The sequence below is a fragment of the Pan paniscus genome, chromosome 19, assembly GCF_029289425.2.
Source record: "Pan paniscus chromosome 19, NHGRI_mPanPan1-v2.0_pri, whole genome shotgun sequence".
NCBI lineage: Eukaryota > Metazoa > Chordata > Mammalia > Primates > Hominidae > Pan > Pan paniscus.
In genome coordinates this window covers 74,640,907-74,659,831 of record NC_073268.2, presented here as the reverse complement: position 1 = coordinate 74,659,831, position 18,925 = coordinate 74,640,907, and the positions used below count along the sequence as shown (strand labels likewise).

The window sequence follows — 18,925 nt, the reverse complement described above, 5'->3', positions numbered from 1 at the left end:
GTTGGCCAGGCTGGTCTCGAACTCCTGGGTTCAAGCAGTCCACCCAGCTCGGCCTCCCAAAGTGTTGGGATTACAGACGTGAGCCACTGCGCCCAGCCAATTTCCGTTTTCAAATGAACCTCTCTTTTTGAATCAGCACAGCTCTTGTTACATTCTTATTTATTGATTGGCTAGGGATCGATTCTTATGGATACCGTAGAATTCTGTCCCATCTTTATTTCTCTTTAATGTCTAAAATGCCACCAGCTAGTTGGGCAGGCACACAAGATAGTACTTAGATTCTTGTGATTCCCTCCTCCTAGGGACCTCAGTTTTCATCTAACCTTGAGTAAATTGTCTTGAACAAATACTGACTTAAAAGAGTGTATCTTAAAAGATACAAAGGGCTACTATCTAAAAGGTGAGTTCGTTTACTCAAGATATTATACCTCCAGTAGCATCATTTTTGTTTGAGAGGTAAGCAGTTCCACTGTTAGCAAAGATTACATACCAGACCCTTTGGTCCCCAGAACGACCAACTCTGCTGCCTAACGCACACTTTCTCTGCATTCCAAGTCCCCACTAGTTGGCTGGGCCGAAACACACGCCTCTTGGTATTCCACGGTGGATAACTGGGCTTCTCTCTTGTCAGGACTTAGAACTCCCCGGCAGACAGCCTTCCTGGCCTGAAGTCTGGGAACGCGTGGGGAAGGGGCTCCTGCCCGGGTCCCGCAGGCGTCCGGCGGGCCGAACTGGGGCACGCGGCCGCCGAGGGGGAGGTGCCCACGCCGCGTGGCGGGAATTCGAGGCCCCATTGGCCGCGCTGGGAGGCGCCGCGGGGCCTCGTGCGCCAACGGTCCCTGGTACGCGGCGGATGGGCGCCGGCAGGAGCGGGCGGGCGAGGCGAAGGCCGGGGAGGGATCGAGAACGGTGTGGGAGAGCTAGGCTCGGGGGGCGAGGCCCCGGCCCGGCGGGGCGATGGAGGCGCTGCTCTCCACCCCCATCAACCCCAACAACTTCCCTGCCAAGCTGTGGCGCCTGGTGAACAGCCCGCGCTACCGCTCCATCCGCTGGGACGGCCGCGGCGAGGGGCTGCTTATCGACCAGCCGCTCTTCGAGGCCGAGCTGCTCAGCCCGCCCGGGCCGGGGGGCGGTGGCGGGACTGCGGGGGCCGGGGCCGAGCCCGAGCTCTTCAAAACCACCAGCTTCACCAGCTTCATCCGCCAGCTCAACCTCTACGGCTTCCGCAAGGTGGTGCTGGGCGGGCCGGGGGGCGGCAAACCGGCAGGCAATGGGCCGCTCCATCACTTCCACAACCCGCACTTCCGCCGCGACCAGCCACAGCTGCTCGTGCACCTCAAGCGCCTCACCAGCGCCAACAAGGCCAAGCTGGCGGCCGGCCTGGAGGTGCCCTGCCGCCCGCCCAACCGCTTCCAGCGGCTGCTCATCACCTCGGCCTCCGCCTCCGCCGCCGCCGCGCCGCTGCAGCACCAGCAGCCGCCGCCGCCCGCGGGGCCCCGGCCCGAGCCGCAAGGTGAGTCCGGACTGCCCGTGCCCTCGCCCACAGTGGGCACATGGGCGGCGGGGAGCAACCGCCGCTGGAGGGCGCATTTTCGCACGTCCTCACGCTATGGGCTTCGGAAAGGCGCGGGGGACCCATTGGCCGCTGTGCTTCCCGAGACTGGCGGTCCCGCCACCGCCGCCGTTCTCAGCGGCACCAGCACGGTGGCCACCGGCCCTCCCCTGGAGGGTCCGTAAGCATTCAGCCCCTTCTGAGCCCACTGGCAGCAAAAGGGACCTCCGCCTCTTAGGCTCCCTTCTACTCGTCCCCGGTTTGAACCCCAGGAGTTTACCTGGTTGTAAGCCTCCGTTTACCTTCCTGAGACCCACACTGTCCACTGTAAACATGTGGACTAAGTAGTCCTTCGTTGAAACATTGGGTCTGGAAGAAACAAAATGGGCTCCTTTGCTCCCGTGGGAAGCAGAGTGGAGTCACCCTACGGGTTAAGGCGGGATGGAACAAAATCGTAGTCAAGAGAACTTAGAACATTACGGTTGGGCGTGGCGGCTCACGCCTGTAATCCCAGCACTTTGGGAGGCCGAGGCGGGTGCATCACGAGGTTAGGAGTTTGAGACCGGCCTAACCAACAGGGTGAAACCTCGTCTCTACTAAAAATACAAAAATTAGCCAGGCATGGTGGTGCACGCCTGTAATCCCAGCTACTTAGGAGACTGAGGCAGGAGAATCGCTTGAACCCAGGAGGCAGAGGTTGCAGTAAGCCGAGATAGTGCCACTGCACTCCAGTCTGAGCAACAGAGCGAGACTCGGTCTCAAAAAAAAAAAAAAAAAAAAAAAAAAAGAAAGAACTTAGAACATTACAATAGCAGGCAAGGGAAAGTTTTGGAAAAGGTGCCTGCAGTGGAAATTTGTCCTTGAAAAGGGCTGCCACCTTCCACCTATTGGCACATCTAAGAAATCTTAGAAGTGTTACGACAATCATCAGATTTAAGGTTCTGGTTAATGTGTAGAATGGTAGACGTTGTTTATATGCCTTAAGAGCAAAAATACAACGATACATCGTGGCTTACAAGATATAGTTCCTATGTAGAATGAATTGGCTACACATTTCTTTCATTGAAGCAAATTAGAGCTTGATGCTTCCTTAAAGGGGTATGATTAGACAAACATAAGGCAAAGATGGTTTTCTTTACAGCTGTCAAGTTTTAGTTAAAAAAGAATTTTAGAAAGCTCACATTTACAGCCTTTGGAGTTTTCACTATTGGCTACAATCTTTCAGTATTGAAAAAACTTTTTGGTATACATCTGTATTTAGTAAAAGTTGAGAAACCCTCTGTGATAGTGGATTATTTATTTTTTATTATTTGTTTATTTTTTTGAGACGGAGTTTCGCTCTTGTCACCCAGGCTGGAGTGCAATGGCGCGATCTCGGCTCACCACAACCTCCGCCTCTCGGGTTCAAGCAATTCTCATTCCTTAGCCTCCTCAGTAGCTGGGAATACAGGCGCGTGCCACCATGCCCGGCTAATTTTTATATTTTTTAGTAGAGACGGGGTTTCACCAGGTTGGCCAGGCTGGTCTCGAACTCCTGACCTCAGGTGATCCGCCAGCCTTGGCCTCCCAAAGTGCTGGGATTACAGGCCTGAGCCACTGCGCCCCGCCTATTTTATTTTTTGAGATTAAGTCTCACTGTGTTGCCCAGGCTGGCGTGCAATGGCAAGATCTCCGCTCACTGCAACCTCTGCCTCCCAGGTTCAAGTGATTCTTCTGCCTCAGCCTCCAGAGTAGCTGGGATTTTACAGGTGCCTGCCACCACACCTGGCTAATTTTTGTATTGTTAGTAGAGATGGGGTTTCACCATGTTGGCCAGGCTGGTTTTGAACTCCTGACCTCAGGTGATCCGCCCATCTTGGCCTCCCAATGTGCTGGGATTACAGGTGTGAGCCACTTCACACGGCCAAATTATTTTATAGACTTGATTTTTTTTTTTTTTTTTTTTGAGATAGGGTTTCACTCTGTCCCCCAGGCTGGAGTGCAGTGGCAAGATCTTGGCTCGCTGCAACCTCCACCTCCCGGGCTCAAGGGATCCTCCCACCTCAGCCTCCCGAGTAGCTGGGACTACAGGCGTGGCCACCACACCCAGCTAATTTTTTGTGTTTTTGGTGGATACAGGGTTTCACTCTGTTGCCCAGGCTGGTCTGGAACTCCTGGGCTCAAGTGATCTGCCCACCTTGGCCTCTGGAAGTGCTGGGATTACAGGCGTGAGCCACCACTGCGCCAGGCCTGTAGACTTGATTTTTGATGCTCTTCCCCCTCTTCCAGGAAGGCAAGGGTGGCAATATTCCATTTCTCTGTTTAAAGAGTCCATGATATGAAGCAGTATACCAAGAAACCAACAGGGTGTAATCATTCATTCATTCTTCACCTTCAGCTAGGAGAGTAATAAAAACATTTTCAGCATGTTAACATGGATTTACTATAAAGAAATCTGGGGCCGGGTGCGGTGGCTCACGCCTGTAATCCCAGCACTTTGGGAGGCCCAGGCAGGCGGATCACAAGGTCAAGAGATCGAGACCATCCTGGCCAACATGGTGAAACCCTATCTCTATTAAAAATATAAAAATTAGCTGGGCGTGGTGGCGGGTGCCTGTAGTCCCAGCTACTCGGGAGGCTGAGGCAGGAAAATCACTTGAACCTGGGAGGTGGAGGTTGCAGTGAGCCGAGATCACGCCATTGCACTCCAGCCTGGGCGACAGAGTGAGACGCTGTCTCAAAAAAAAAAAAAAAATCTGGGTTATTTTTGAGTTAATGGAAAAGTTTAAATGTACAAATAAAATAACACTATGTTCAACTTAACCTTCGCCCAGGGTTACGAATGACAACAGTACTTGGTTCATTTGGAATTTAGAAGATAAGGAACTAGGTTATGTGACCACTGTGGAGTTTAGAAGATAAGGGAGTAGGTTAAAGTTCCAACAGTAAGTTGAAAAAGCAGCAGTGGCATAAGAATGTCCTAAAGGAATATTAGGCCACTTCCATGTGATGGCCATTGATTTTGGTAGGGAATGATAGGGGGCAAGGCAATGGAGACAATACCATGGCATACATTTGGCAGAATCTCTGACATGGATTTTTTTTTTTTTTCAGGTTGCATGTCTGGTGGGTATAAGGAGAAAAGACTAGAAAATATGTTTTTGGGAGAAATGGGATAACCACTTCAAACAAAGAAACATCCATGCATACACACACACATAAAAACCAACACTTGCTCTTTTCTCTTCTCAGACCTTTTACCCTCAACTATCTTAAACTCAGTTGTATTTTAAGGATAGAGTCCATTTTAATTGAAGAAATTCAGGGCCATCTGGCATCTGATTTTATTCACTTATAGTTCAGTTGGTCAGCATTTAAAGATTACTGTTTGTTGAAAAACATAAATTCATGGTTTTTCAGTATAGATTATATGTCAATCCATATATAACTAAGTTATTGTTTTCATGCCTTTCCTGTTTGGTGTTTTTTTTTTTTCCTTACCATTCTACCTGTTGGTATGTGCAGAAGGTATGTCAGGTGTGGACTGTCGATACCGTAGGTTTGGTTCACTAGGGAATTGTGTTACTGGTTCAGGTGGAATGTAATTCTGCTTTAAGTTCAAGAATACTAGAACTTGAATAATTTAGCAAAGTTGTTCAAGAATACAACTTTGTTTTGTTCTCATTCCATGTTCTAAGTCCTTGGCTCTTCTACTTTTCCTCATCTCATTTTTCTTCTTCTCAAATCTTGCCTTGGTTATGTGCCTGACTACACTGCTACTGCTTAGTCTCCATTTTTTCTATGTTCTATTTCAGTGTATGGGTTGAATACTTCTCTCTCTATAATAGAATCCTCTGTTTTAGGACCTAGTTCTTTTATTTAGAGCCACTGAACCAATTGCACTGTTCACCTCCCAAGAGTATACTTGATAAGAAACAGATTGCATGTTTTTCCTTTGTGCTCTTTTGTTATTTTGTTTTTAGGAGCAGTTTATTTTATACGATATTTGTTAAAATATTCTAAACTAAGTAACAGATCTGAGAAGTGGATAATCTGTTTTTACCTGGGGATACCATGCTCTCAAGAGGCAAGTTTTTGGATTCTTTCCTGGGAATTGATTAATTCAGACGCACTTCCATAAAAGAAATAGAATTTTTGAGAACACAATTTCATCCTGCCCTCTATTTCCAGAATTCTGGATTCAAACTTTGCCAAATATATCTTAAAGATATTTTGAAGACATATAGATGATGCTCTGTAATGTTGATCTGAATTGAGCCCTATGAAGTAACCCTTAACAGAAGAATAAATAAGGGCTAAACATGTCTTGGTTCTTTATTTTAAAAAAACAGACTTAAAAGAATGTTCTTTTAATCTTGACTGTGTTCTAATTTTAACTGCATCTAAAATAGTTAATTGGCCATCACTCCAAGTTTATCATGATAGAAGTAGACAGATATAAAACAATTTAAGGTAGGGAATTCTTTAATTAGCTGCTTAAGTTATTGACAGCCTGAAAATTCACCAACAGTTTATCCCCGAAGAGGGCAGAGCTGTTGTACTCTGTAGGCTGTATGTAGTGTTGACATGCGAGCATCCCAGGAGAAATCAAGGAATGGGTAATTTTGGACATGCAGAAACACCTCTTGTGAAGAGAGAGAAAAAAAGGAGGGGTTGTCAGTGGTGGGTTCAAGGTGTATGTACCTGCGGAATTGCTAGTCAAGCAGCGTAAAAACTGTTTTATGCTTTTTTTTTTTTTTTTTTAAAGACAGAGTCTCCCTCTGTCACCCAGGCTGGAGTTCAGTGGCATGAACATGGCTCACTGGTGCCTTGACCTCCCAGGATCAAGTCATCCTCCCACCTCAGTCTCCTAGCTGGGACTATTGGTGCATGCCACCATACCTGGCTGATTGTTTTATTTTTTGTAAAGACAAGATCTCACCTTTTTTTTCTTTTTTCTTTCTTTCCTTTTTTTTTTTTTTTTTTTTTTTTTTTGAGATGGAGTCTTGCTGTGTTGCCCGGGCTGGAGTGCAGTGGCGTGATCTCAGCCCACTGCAACCTCCACCTCCCAGGTTCAAGCTATTCTCCTTCCTCAGCCTCCTGAGTAGCTAGGACTACAAGGTGTGTGCCACCAAGCCCAGCTAATTTTTGTATTTTTAGTAGAGACGGGGTTTCTCCATGTTAGTCAGGCTGGTCTTGAACTCCTAAGCTCAAATGACCTGCCCTCCTCAGCCTCCCAAAATGCTAGTGTTACAAGTGTGAGCCACCGTACCTGGCCAGGATCTCACCATTTTGCCCATGCTGGTCTGAAATTCCTGAGCTCAAGCAATCCTCCCGCCTTGGCCTCCCAAAGTGCTGGGATTAGAAGGATGAGACACTGCGCAGGGTCTATTTTATTTTTTGTACTTTAAAGGAATAAAGGAAAAATAGTTTTTAAGAGATCTATCATTTGAATACATTCAATCTTCTGAAGTAGGATTTTTTCCCCCTATTAGATAAAGCGTCTTGATTTCCAGGGCTTCAGAATTTGTGTTGTTCATATGTGCGTATTTGTTTCTTTTTGGCATTAATGCTTTATTTATTTGTTTATTTATTTATTTTTAAGAGATAGGATCTCACTCTGTCACCCAGGCTGGAGTGCAGTGGCACGATCATAGTTCACTGTAACCTTGAACTCCTGGACTCAATAATACTTTATTATTTCTTTTCGAAACAGGGTCTCACTGTGTCACCCAGGCTGGAGTACAGTGGCTCAATCTCAGCTTACTGCAACCTCCACCTCCTGGGTTCAAGCGATTCTCCTGCCTCAGCCTCCTGAGTAGCTGGGATTACAGGCATGCACCACCATGCCCAGCTGATTTTTGTATATTTTGTAGAGATGGGGTTTCACCATGTTGCTGAGGCTGATCTTGAACTCTTGGACTCAAGTGATCTGCCTGCCTCGGCCTCCCAAAGTGCTGGGATTACAGGCATGAGCCACCGTGGCTGGCGTGCTTTATTCTTTAAAGGAAATTAAACTACAGAAATAGAATGACAGATATGTAACTTGTTGAATGGGTTTACAATCTAATTATTTGGAAAAGCAGATATTTGAGTGTTAACTTTCAACGTGTAGTTTAATACTTGAGTAGCACATAATAAGTTTTCCCTCTGTTTTACAGATTAGCTTAGTAAATTGAAAGGAACTTGTGAATCAGTCACATGATTTAATGCAAAACTCTCCTTAGGAATAAATTAGGCTAGCTTTGTTTATGTTCAAGAATCATAATCCATAGTTCTGTATCATTTATATTCTCCCTTCCCTCATTACATACTATTGCCCTTTCTCTCTCTTCCTTATCTCCACTTTTTATTCCTTTTTACATTGCTAATAAAGAGAAGACAAGTATCAGAATCTCTGGGCCTGGATTTGTGGATTTTTAACAGACTCTTCAGGTGATTCAGATGTAAACCAATGTTTGAGAGCCACTGATATCTGGGAAAGGATACTACTGGAAAGACTCTGAAGAAAGAAAAATCATGGAAAATGATTGATTGATTTAAGGGATGAAGGAGGAAACTAAGTCAAACTTTTCAAGCCTGACTTTTTTATAAAGATTATCATTTTTAAAAATTTGAAAGGGAGGGCAAGACATGGTGGCTCATGCCTGTAATCCCAGCACTTTGGGAGGCAAAGGCAGGAGGATCGCTTGAGCCCAGGAGTTCCAGACCAGCCTGGGAATGTGGCAAGACCTTGTTTCTACAAAAAGTAAAATAAACAGTGCTTGGTGATGTGCACTTATAGTTCCAGCTAGTCAGGAGGCTGAGGTGGGAGGATTGCTTGAGCCTGGAAGTTTGAGGCTAGAGTGAGCCAAGATCACATCACTGCACTGCAACCTGGGTAACAGAGTGAGACCCGGTTGCTAGATAGATAGATAGATAGATAGATAGATAGATAGATAGATAGATAGATAGATAGCAAAGAGCGTTACTTTTTTTTTATCTTGTTATATGTTCCACACCCATTTCTTTTATTTTTTGGTGGAGAGCTTATTTTTATGCCTATTATTAATGTTCCAAAATTGTTTGAAAGACTGAATGGAAAACTTTTAGGAAGTAGCTTACATGTTGGAAAAATCTGGGTCAGGCAAATAAAGCGAAAGGTAAGATGGCCAAATCATGTATAAAAGGCTTTTAATGTTGAATTTTTGATTTAACATTTGATTTAATGTTAGAATTTGGGCACTTTATCTTTTATGACTATTGCACTGAGAAAACAAAGGTTTATTTGATTCTTCTTTCAGCATTATATGTCTCATATTCTTGATTCTGAACTTGTTTTTACCAAACCTAAACTTCTGTTGTGTTAAAAATGGCTGATAGGTGAAGAGTAGCATATTTTATGACCTTTGGTTTACTATGTCTGGTGATGTAATGCAAAATTAGTAAATGTGCTCTTCCTCTTTTATGTAGGACCAGTGGCTGTAGGACAATTTCACCGGTCATTTCGTCGAGATAGTTTGTCTCCTTACTCCTGTGTATCAACTCCATCCCACGACCACAGTACTTACCCTCTGAAAGGTTTAGATCGGACCCCAGTTCCTCATAGAATATGGCAGAACTCCCTTGGAATGCATCCTGGACAAGTGGAGACATCTCCCACATTTTCAGATAAAGGGGTTCCGTTTGCTGTACTCCAGAGGTTTCCAACTGAGGTTACCTATACACTGCAGCCCAGCACCACATCTGTACATGTTCAACAAGGTCCTCAAACAATGGTCAGCTCCTCCCAAAAATACAGTAACTACACACCCTCAGCACAGTACTCGCAAGCCTACTATCCAACAGGTATGACAAATTCAGGTTCATGGCCTTCTATTTAAGGTTGTTTATAATGAGCATATATATATATTTTAAATGCATTTTAATGTCTATGTGCTTTAACACAAACAGTAGGAATGTACACCTAAGAAATGGCAAAGATTTCTTAGCAGGAGATATTTTTAAACAATATACAAAATTTCATTGTGTTTTTAAGGATTGTGAAAATTTTGTTGATGTATAAAGGTGTGTATTGTTAGTGAAACTTGTATATTCAAAATATGTCCTAGTTATGAAATTAAGACTTAGTACCCCAAGGCCAGATGTGGTGGCCCACACCTGTAATCACAGCACTTTGGGAGGCTGAGGCAGGTGCATCATTTCAGGTCAGGAGTTTGAGACCAGTCTAGCCAACATGGTGAAACCCCAATTCTACTAAAAATACAGAAATTAGCCAGGCACGGTGGCAGGCGCCTGTAATCCCAGCTACTCAGGAGGCTGAGGCAAGAAAATTGCTTGAACCTCGGAGGCAGAGGTTGCAGTAAGCAGAGATCACTCCACAGCATTCCATCCTGGACGACCGAGTGAGACTGTCTCAAAAACAAAAAACAAAAAACCTTAGTACCCCAGAACCTTATTTTAACTCTGTACTTGGTGCTGTCGTTTTTTTAAATATGTTTATTATATATTTAATATGGTTTAATCTTAAGGTGAGATTACCTCATAATGAAATCATTTAGTATCTCAGTAATGATATTTAATGAAAAAGGATACTCTCTGAACATTGAATTCTTTAGTAAAAACCTGGTGAACAGTGGGATCTCCGCAGTGTTATTCCTAGGCAGCTAAGAACTGGGGAGTAGCAGAGAGAAGGAGAAACCTGACAATGACAACTGACCTGGAACTCAAGCAAGGGCATTGAGAACACGCTGGTAGATCCCAAGCCACTAATTGGGAACGCTTATGATAGTTATCATCTGTTTTGCTTCTTGGGGAAAAAAAAAAATTGTGTTTTCTTCTTTTCTTTTCTTCTCTCTCTTTTTTTTTTTTTTTTTGGAGATGGAGTTTCACTCTTGTTGCCCAGGCTGGAGTGCAGTGGCGCGATCTTGGCTCACTGCAACCTCCGCCTCCTGGGTTCAAGCAATTCTCCTGCCTCAGCCTCCTGAGTAGCTGGGATTACAGGTGTCCATCACCACACCCGGCTAATTTTTTGTATTTTTAGTAGAGACGGGGTTTCACCATGTGGGACAGGCTGGTCTCGAACTCCTGACCTCAGGTGATCCACCCACCTTGGCCTCCCAAAGTGCTGGGATTACGGGAGTGAGCCACCCTGCCTGGCCATTTTTTTTTTCTTTTTTAATAGAAAACTTTTTGCAATATAATCTTACCATTTCACTCAAATGTATTTTCTTTTCTTTTCTTTTTTTTTTTTTTTGAGATGGAGTCTCGCTCTGTTGCCAGGCTGGAATGCAGTAGTGCAATCTCGGCTCACTGCAACCTCCACCTCCTTGGTTCCAGTGATTCTCCTGCCTCAGCCTCCCGAGTAGCTGGGACTACAGGCGCCTGCCACCAACTCTCGGCTAATTGTGTGTGTGTGTATGTATATATATATATATTTATTTATTTTAGTAGAGACAGGGTTTCACCATGTTGGCCAAGCTGGTCTCAAACTCCTGACCTCGTGATCCACCCACCTCGGCCTCCCAAAGTGCTGGGATTACAGGCGTGAGCCACCGTGCCTGGCCTCAAATGTATTTTCAATTTTGCAAAAACACAACAGCAGTGGCATGTATTTCATCATGTGGTATGCTTTTTACACAATGATGAAATGAGGCAATAGAAATAAGACAAGGGTCAAAGCTTTCAGAAAAGACCAGAAAGAGAAGAAAGGGGGCATTCCAGAAAAGACCAGAAAGAGAAGAAAGGGGGCATTCCTTTGCCCTGTGAATTAATAATCTAGGATCTTTAATTTTTTCAGTTATGTAAATCTGGAAGCAATTTCTGGAGGTCTTTTGTTAGACCATTTCTCCCAGGCGGCACTAAAGGGAAAGCTAAAATATTTTTTTATTTTAAATATTTTTTAAAAAAAGATATTTACTTAAAGTAGAAGAAATGTAAGTTAGAAAAGGGAATGGAGTGGCCAGGCACGGTGGCTCATGCCTGTAATCCCAGCACTTTGGGAGGCCGAGGCGGGCAGATCACGAGGTCAGGAGATCGAGACCATCCTGGCTAATACGGTGAAACCCTGTCTCTACTAAAAATACAAAAAAATTAGCTGGGTGTGGTGACGGGCACCTGTAGTCCCAGCTACTGGGGAGGCTGAGGCAGGAGAATGGCGTGAACCCGGGAAGCGGAACTTGCAGTGAGCCGAGATCGCGCCACTGCACTCCAGCCTGGGCGACAGAGCGAGACTCCGTCTCAAAAAAAAAAAAAAAAAAAAAAAAAGGGAATGGAGTAATTTGTTGCCATTTAAAAATTATAAATCTGGGCCTGGCATGGTGGCTCACACCTGTAATCCCAGCGCTTTGGGAGGATGAGGCGGGCGATTCATGAGGTCAGGAGTTCGAGACCAGCCTGGTTAACATAGTGAAACCCCGTCTCTACCAAAAAAATACAAAAATTAGCCAGGCATGGTGGCGGGTGCCTGTAATCCCAGCTACTCGGGAGGATGAGGCAGGAGAATCACTTGATTCCGGGAGGCGGAGGTTGTGGTGAGCCAAGATCACGCCATTGCACTCCAGCCTGGGTGACAGAGCAGGACTCCGTCTCAAGAAAAAAAAAAAAAAATACACACACACATATATATATATATATATATATATATATATATATATATAGCCCTAGCCCATACCTTGTCATCAGGCCGCGAGGGCAGCGCTGGGAGGAGGTGGCTGGACCCAGCGAGCGCCCGCGCGTGTGCCGTGAGGGGGAAGCCGCCTGCCTGTCCCCTTAGCCTTCCCTTCCCCCGCCCCCGACTCCCAACCGTGCCACATGGGCGTCCGCTGCCAAAATCAGTAAAAAGGAGCTCAACTCCAACCACTACAGGGCCGACGAGAACTTAGGAAAAAAAAAAACAGCAAGAAGCAATTGAACACATTGATGAAATCCAAAACGAAATAGACAGACTTAATGAACAAGCCAGTGAGGAGATTTTGAAAGTAGAACAGAAATATAACAAACTCCGCCAACCATTTTTTTCAGAAGAGATCAGAATTGATCGCCAAAATCCCACATTTTTGGATAACAACATTTGTCAACCATCCACAAGTGTCTGCACTGCTTGGGGAGGAGGACGAAGAGGCACTGCATTATTTGACCAGAGTTGAAGTGACAGAATTCGAAGATATTAAATCAGGTTACAGAATAGATTTTTATTTTGATCAAAATCCTTACCGTGAAAATAAAGTTCTGTCCAAAGAATTTCATCTGAATAAGAGTGGTGATCCATCTTCAAAGTCCACTGAAATCAAATGGAAATCTGGAATGGATTTGACAAAGCGTTCAAGTTAAACTCAGAATAAAGCCGGCAGGAAGAGGCAGCATGAGGAACCAGGGAGCTTCTTTAACTGATTTACTGACCATTCTGATGCAGGTGCTGATGAGTTAGGAGAGGTCATTAAAGATGATATTTGGCCAAACCCATTACAGTACTACTTGGTTCCCGATATGGAGGATGAAGAAGGAGAAGAAGATGATGATGATGAAGAGAAGGAAGGATTAGAAGATATTGATTAGAAGGAAATGAGGAGGAAGATGAAGAAGATGAAGATGATGATGAAGGGGAGGAAGGAGAGAAGGATGAAGGAGAAGATGACTAATAGAACACTGATGGATTCCGACCTTCCTTTTTAAAAATTTTCTCCAGTCCTTGGGAGCAAGTTGCAGGTTTTTTTGGTTTTGTTTTGTTTGTTTGTTTTCTTCTTGTGCTCAGTCACCCTGTTCTTGAGGTCTCTTTTCTCTACACCATGATTCTCAACTTATTTGGGGGGAAATACCTTGAGCAGAATACCATGGGAAAAGAGTCTCTACCCCTTTCTGTTCGAAATTCATTTTTATCCCTTCTTGTCTGAACAAAAACTGTATGGAATCAACACTGCTGAGCTCTGTGGAAAAAAAGAAAAATTTCCTCCCTTCTCTCTGCTGGAAGCTGGAGGATGTGAGGCCCCTGAGTGGCAGTGCCCAGAATTCTAGCTTTTCTCCTCCTTTCTCTGAATGAAAACATTTAGCATTTACCAACATGTATCTGTCTACTTTCTCTTGTTAAAAAACAAAACAAAACAAAATCTTAGAAAATGTGCTTATAGAAGGTCACCAAAGGGTGGGTTTGAGATGTTTGGGTGAGTTAAGTGGGCATTTTGACAACATGGCTTCTCTTTTTGCATGTTTAATTGTGATATTTGACAGACATCCTTTGCAATTTGACACTTTTTAAAATAAATTCTCTACTAATGATGACTTGAACCCTGCCACTCAATGGGAGAATCTGCAGAGCCTGTAGGATCTTATTTGGAATTGACATTCTCTATTGTAATTTTTATCCTGTTTTTTTTTAATTTTCTTTTTGTTTCACTGGAAAGGAAAGATGATGCTCAGTTTTAAAGGTTAAAAGTGGACAAGCTGCTTTGTTACGATAAAACTAAATGTGTACACACAAAACAAAATTATAAATCTGGTGACTGTTCTATTTGTAATAGTACTCGCTATTTTCTAGCTGTTAATATCCAACCATATACTTGTATCGTTGGCTCATTGTACCTAAATATAGCAGTGAAAGGGATTATTTTCCCAAAATGTTTTAAGTTTAATGATATTAAAATCATCTAGATTGAGTTTTATAGATTTTCAGAGCTGTTACTCTTTTGGTGAATGGCGTTGAAAAGAAAAGGAGGGAATTACATGAAGTAAGGATGATTTTGGACTTTTAATCATTTTGCCTATTAGAAATTAAAAAAAAATTTTTTTACCATGTTACATAGAAAATGGTTAAGGCCTAATTTTTTCCCCCAGATTTGCCCAGCTACTTCTTTGAAGAACCAAAATATATGCACAATCTTTGAAAACAAGATGGCCAGGTATAGTGGCTCACACCTGTAATCCCAGCAACTTGGGAGGCTGAGGTGGTGGATTGCTTGAGCCTAGGAGTTTGAGGCTGCAGTAAGCCATGATTGTGCCACTGCATTCCAGCCTGAAAATGTATTCCAAGTTTCAAGCAATCCTCATGGAAACTACTGGCTCTAAATTTTATGAAAAGTACTCATATATTATTCACTAAAACCACTACAAATATTATAGTAAATATTTATTATAGAACTGCTGTTTGTTAAAATTATTGTTAAATTTGGACATGCTGTTTTAAAAATATTTTATTTTAGCTTGATGTAAATTATAAATTGGGAGTTGTCTCCAAGTGTTTAAGGTAAGAATTAGGAAGGAGGCATTAAAAAAAGAACAAGTAAGTGCTGCTGATGTTTTTATAGTATACAGTATATAGAGAATTTTGTGTTAGCTGAATTTTTGTTTTGTCTTCTTTAATAGGGATAATTGAAATGACTATAAAGTTTCTGAGATTATGAGAATAAGAAATCTCATGATGACTTCTAGTACATAATGTGGGCAAAACTACTTTGAGCATTCTGAAGTACTTTGTAAATGAAAAGTTTTATGGTTAATACAAAAAACTTGCAATGGAAAAGAAAGTGCCATAAAAATACCCTAGAAATACTTAATTCCTCCAAGTTATGGATGAAGGAAATAAAAAGTAGTGAGCAATTTAACCAATATTTAGTGAGTACTTATTTATGAAGAGTATTACAGATGACTTTACCAAAATTAAATAGAGTATCATTCTCACGAGGTGGGTGGATCACTTAAGGCCAGGAGTTCCAGACCAGCCTGGCCAACACGGTGAAACACAGTCTCTACTAAAAATAGAAAAATTAGCTGGGTGTGGTGGCAGCACCTGTAGTCCCAGCTACTTGGGGGCTGAGGTGGGAAGATTGCTTGAGCTCAGGAGGTTGAGGCTGCAGTGATCCGTGATTGTGCCATTGCAGAGCAAGACCTTGTCTCAAAAAAAAAAAAAAAAAAATTGTGTTAAAAAAATAAACTTGGATCTGGTCTTCAAATAGTACAACCAGTAAATTTTGAATTTTATAATATTTCATAAATTGTTAATTTCTCTAGTAAAGTCAAACATTGAAACTAAAATGTTGCCGTCAGACTAACTCATAAAATGACTCATTGGAATCATTTTTTTTCTTTCTCACATTAGAAGCAGACTGGAATCATTTTTTATATTCGTTGTTTTTCCCTTGAAGTGTCAGTTTTCCATTCTTACCACTTCTTCAAAGGCAAGATTTTGTAGATCCAGCATTAGTTGACTCTTTTTATTCTTGCCTTATCTAGAATTCAATTTTTCCTCTGATGTTATTTTTGGTCTGCAACTGTAATTTAATTTTCCTCTTTTATGAAAAACTTCATTTTAAACCTTTTACTTTTACTTATTCTCCACTATATATTTGAACATACTTAAGAATATTCATCTTTATATATAGAATCCTATATTGAGAACTGTTTTTCTTTAATGCTGAATAGACTCAAAATCAACTTTGCCTTTTTTTCAAAGTTTTAAACTCAAGGCAATGGTTAGTAAATTTGTAGCTGCCCTTCATCTCTTTTTTTATTAACACATACTTATATAGTAATCACTATGACCAGGCAGTGTTCTTAGTACTCTTTAAATATTCACTCATTTAATCCTTATAATACTTTTATAAAATAGTGTAATTATCCTCATTTTAAAGATGAGGAAACTGAGGCACAGCTAGGAAGCTGTGGGCTTGGAAACAAATCCAGACAATCTGACTCAAGAGTCTGTTCTTTTGGCCACTGTGCTCGCCTGCCCCCCTGCCTGTCTGTCTGCCTCTCATGAAGAGGGTCTTTTGTTTTTTGCTTTGTTTTTTTGAGATAATTTTTTTCTGGTATATCTCTTCCTCAGAGTTAGTTCTTCCCAGATAGGGTGGACAACAGCAATTGGTAGGGGAATCTACCTTTTTATGCTGCTGGTGGCATTGGGATTGCTCTGGGTTATTGACTCACCAGAGTAGAGAGAATGTACTCCAATTGCTAGAGTGGGAGGTTCAGCCTGGGGGCTCTGGGGAGTGGGGCTGCCTCTAATTCATTTCTATATCCCCCTACACCTAGCATAGTGCTTGCTGTAATGGGCCCTAAGTAAATAATTTATTGAATGGAATGAACTAGTTCTAGTCCCAGGTTTGCAGTTAATCATTGGATATGAACTTCAGTGGATTATATCATGTTATGTGGCCTCATTTCCCTTTCTATAAAGTGGCCTTAATAGTTTGAATGAGGAATTAAATAAATTAATATATGTGAATAGGCTTTGTAAAATTTAAACACTATTTACATGTAAAGGATCAAGTGTTTTAAAAGCTGTGTTTATTTTTATTTTTATTATTTTTTAAGAGACAAGGTCTCACTTTCTCACCAGACTGGAGTGCAATGGCATGATCATAGCTCACTGCAGCCTGAACTCCTGGTCTCAAGCTATCCTCCCACTTCAGCTTCCCAAGTAGCTAGGACTACAGGCACACACCACCATGCCCAGCTAATTAAAACACTTTTTTTTTGCGGGGGGGTACAGCTAGGGTCTTGCTTTGTTGTCCAGACTGGTCTGAAGCTCTTGGCCTCAAGTGATCCCCTGCTTAGCCTCCTGAGCTGCTGGGATTACAGGCATGAGCTATTGTACCTGTCCAACAGCTGTTTTTTTAAAATGGTCCTAGAAGGCTGGGCACAGTGGCTCACGTCTGTATTTCCAGCACTTTGGGAAGCCAAGGCAGGTGGATCACTTGAGGTCAGGAGTTTGAGACCAGCCTGGCCAACATGGTGAAACCCCATCTCTACTAAAAATCCAAAAAAAAATTAGCCAGGCATGGTGGCGCACACCTGTAGTCCTAGCTACTTGGGAGGCTGAGGCAGGGCAATCACTTGAACCCGGGAGGCCGAGGCTGCAGTGAGCTGAGATCGCGCCACTGCAGTCCAGCCTCGGCAACAGATCAAGACCCTGTCTCAAAAAAGTAAATAAGCCTAGATATTAACACTTTAAAGGCTAAATAACAGAATTTATAAGAATATATGCTTTCCCCCAAGGTACACGTGGTATTTTTAATTTTTATTAGAAAATATGTATCTGGCCAGGCATGGTGGCTCATGCCTGTAGCCCAGCACCTTCAGAGGCTGAGAAGCAAGAGGATTGCTTGAAGCCAGGAGTTCGAGACCAGCCTGGGCAACAGAGCAAGATTGTGTCTCAAAAAAAAAAAAAGAAAGAAAAGGAAAGAAAAAGAAAAAGAAAATATCCATTTTGGCATGCAGTTCTAGGTTAAAAAATATGTATGTGTGTATCATTTAAGATTTTTCTGAATTGGCCCTTGGGCAAAAATAGTTACTGATTATTGTTTTAAAGTACATTTAAATTCTATAGGTGTGATCTTTAGGCTTCTAATCCTACATTAATGTACATAAATATAGAATATGGAATTATAAGAGCTTTTTGGTGCTGTTACTCTTGTTCTCAGGCAGTCTGTATTGCTTCTCTGAAAATACTTGAAATTGTGCTTATGGAAAAGAGGCACTTAGCACCAGGAAGCTCTCTCTCTCCTCTGCCAGGAGAAACTAAGCAAAAATACAATCATATTTACCTTTTTAAAAAATTGTGAAAAAAATATGCATAACATAAAACTTAACCACTTTAACTATTTTTCAGGGTACTGTTTTGCAGCATTAAGTACATTCACCATCACCACTGTCTATCTCCAGAACTTTTTCATCTTCCCCAACCGAAACTCTGTACCTGCTAACCACTAACTCCCCATTAGAGAATGCCAACCTGTCCCTGAGGTGGAGAGGTTGTCCCTAGCAACCACCATTCTATTTTCTGTCTCTATGAATTTGACTATTCTAAATATCTCATATAAGTGGAATAATATATTTAATATATAAATTTACCATCTTTTTTTTTTTGAGACGGAGTCTCACTCTGTCACCCAGGCTGGAGTGCAGTAGTGCGATCTTGGCTGACTGCAACCTCTGCCTCCCGGATTCAAGTGATTCTCCTGCCTCAGCCTCCCGAGTAGCTGGGGCTACAGGCGTGCACCACCACACCCGGCTAATTTATGTATTTTTAGTAGAGACAGTTTCATCATGTTGGCCAGGCTGGTCTCGAGCTCCTGACCTCGTGATCCACCTGCCTTGGCCTCCCAAAGTGCTGGGATTACAGATGTGAGCCACTGCGCCCGTCCAAATTTACCATCTTAACCATTTTTAAATATACAGTCCATTGACGCTACTTATATTCACAATATTGTGCAACCCTCACCATTGTTTCCAAAACTTTTCATCACCCAAATTAAACTTGGTACCCATTAAGCAATAGTTTCCCCCAACCCCTGGTAATCTCTAATTTATTTTTTGTTTTTATGAATTTGACTTTTCTAGGAATCTTACATGAGGAATCATATAATATTTGTCCTTTCGTGACTGGCTTATTTCACTTAATGTCTTTAAGATTCATCTATATTG

At 42.5% G+C, this 18,925-nt stretch overlaps 1 protein-coding gene and 1 pseudogene across 1 annotated transcript in view; both read left to right on the top strand.

Annotated features, from left to right (window-relative positions):
• Window positions 1–651: 651 nt before the first annotated feature.
• Window positions 652–18,925, top strand: part of HSF5 (heat shock transcription factor 5) — a 68,388-nt gene continuing 50,114 nt past the window's right edge. Inside the window, exons 1-2 of the mRNA XM_003817378.6 lie at window positions 652–1,513; window positions 8,984–9,358. Coding sequence (XP_003817426.3) covers window positions 958–1,513; window positions 8,984–9,358 — 931 coding nt within the window. The 5' untranslated portion in view covers window positions 652–957. The remainder of the gene's footprint in view (window positions 1,514–8,983; window positions 9,359–18,925) is intronic.
• LOC129394434 (protein SET-like) lies at window positions 10,082–18,257 on the top strand (annotated as a pseudogene).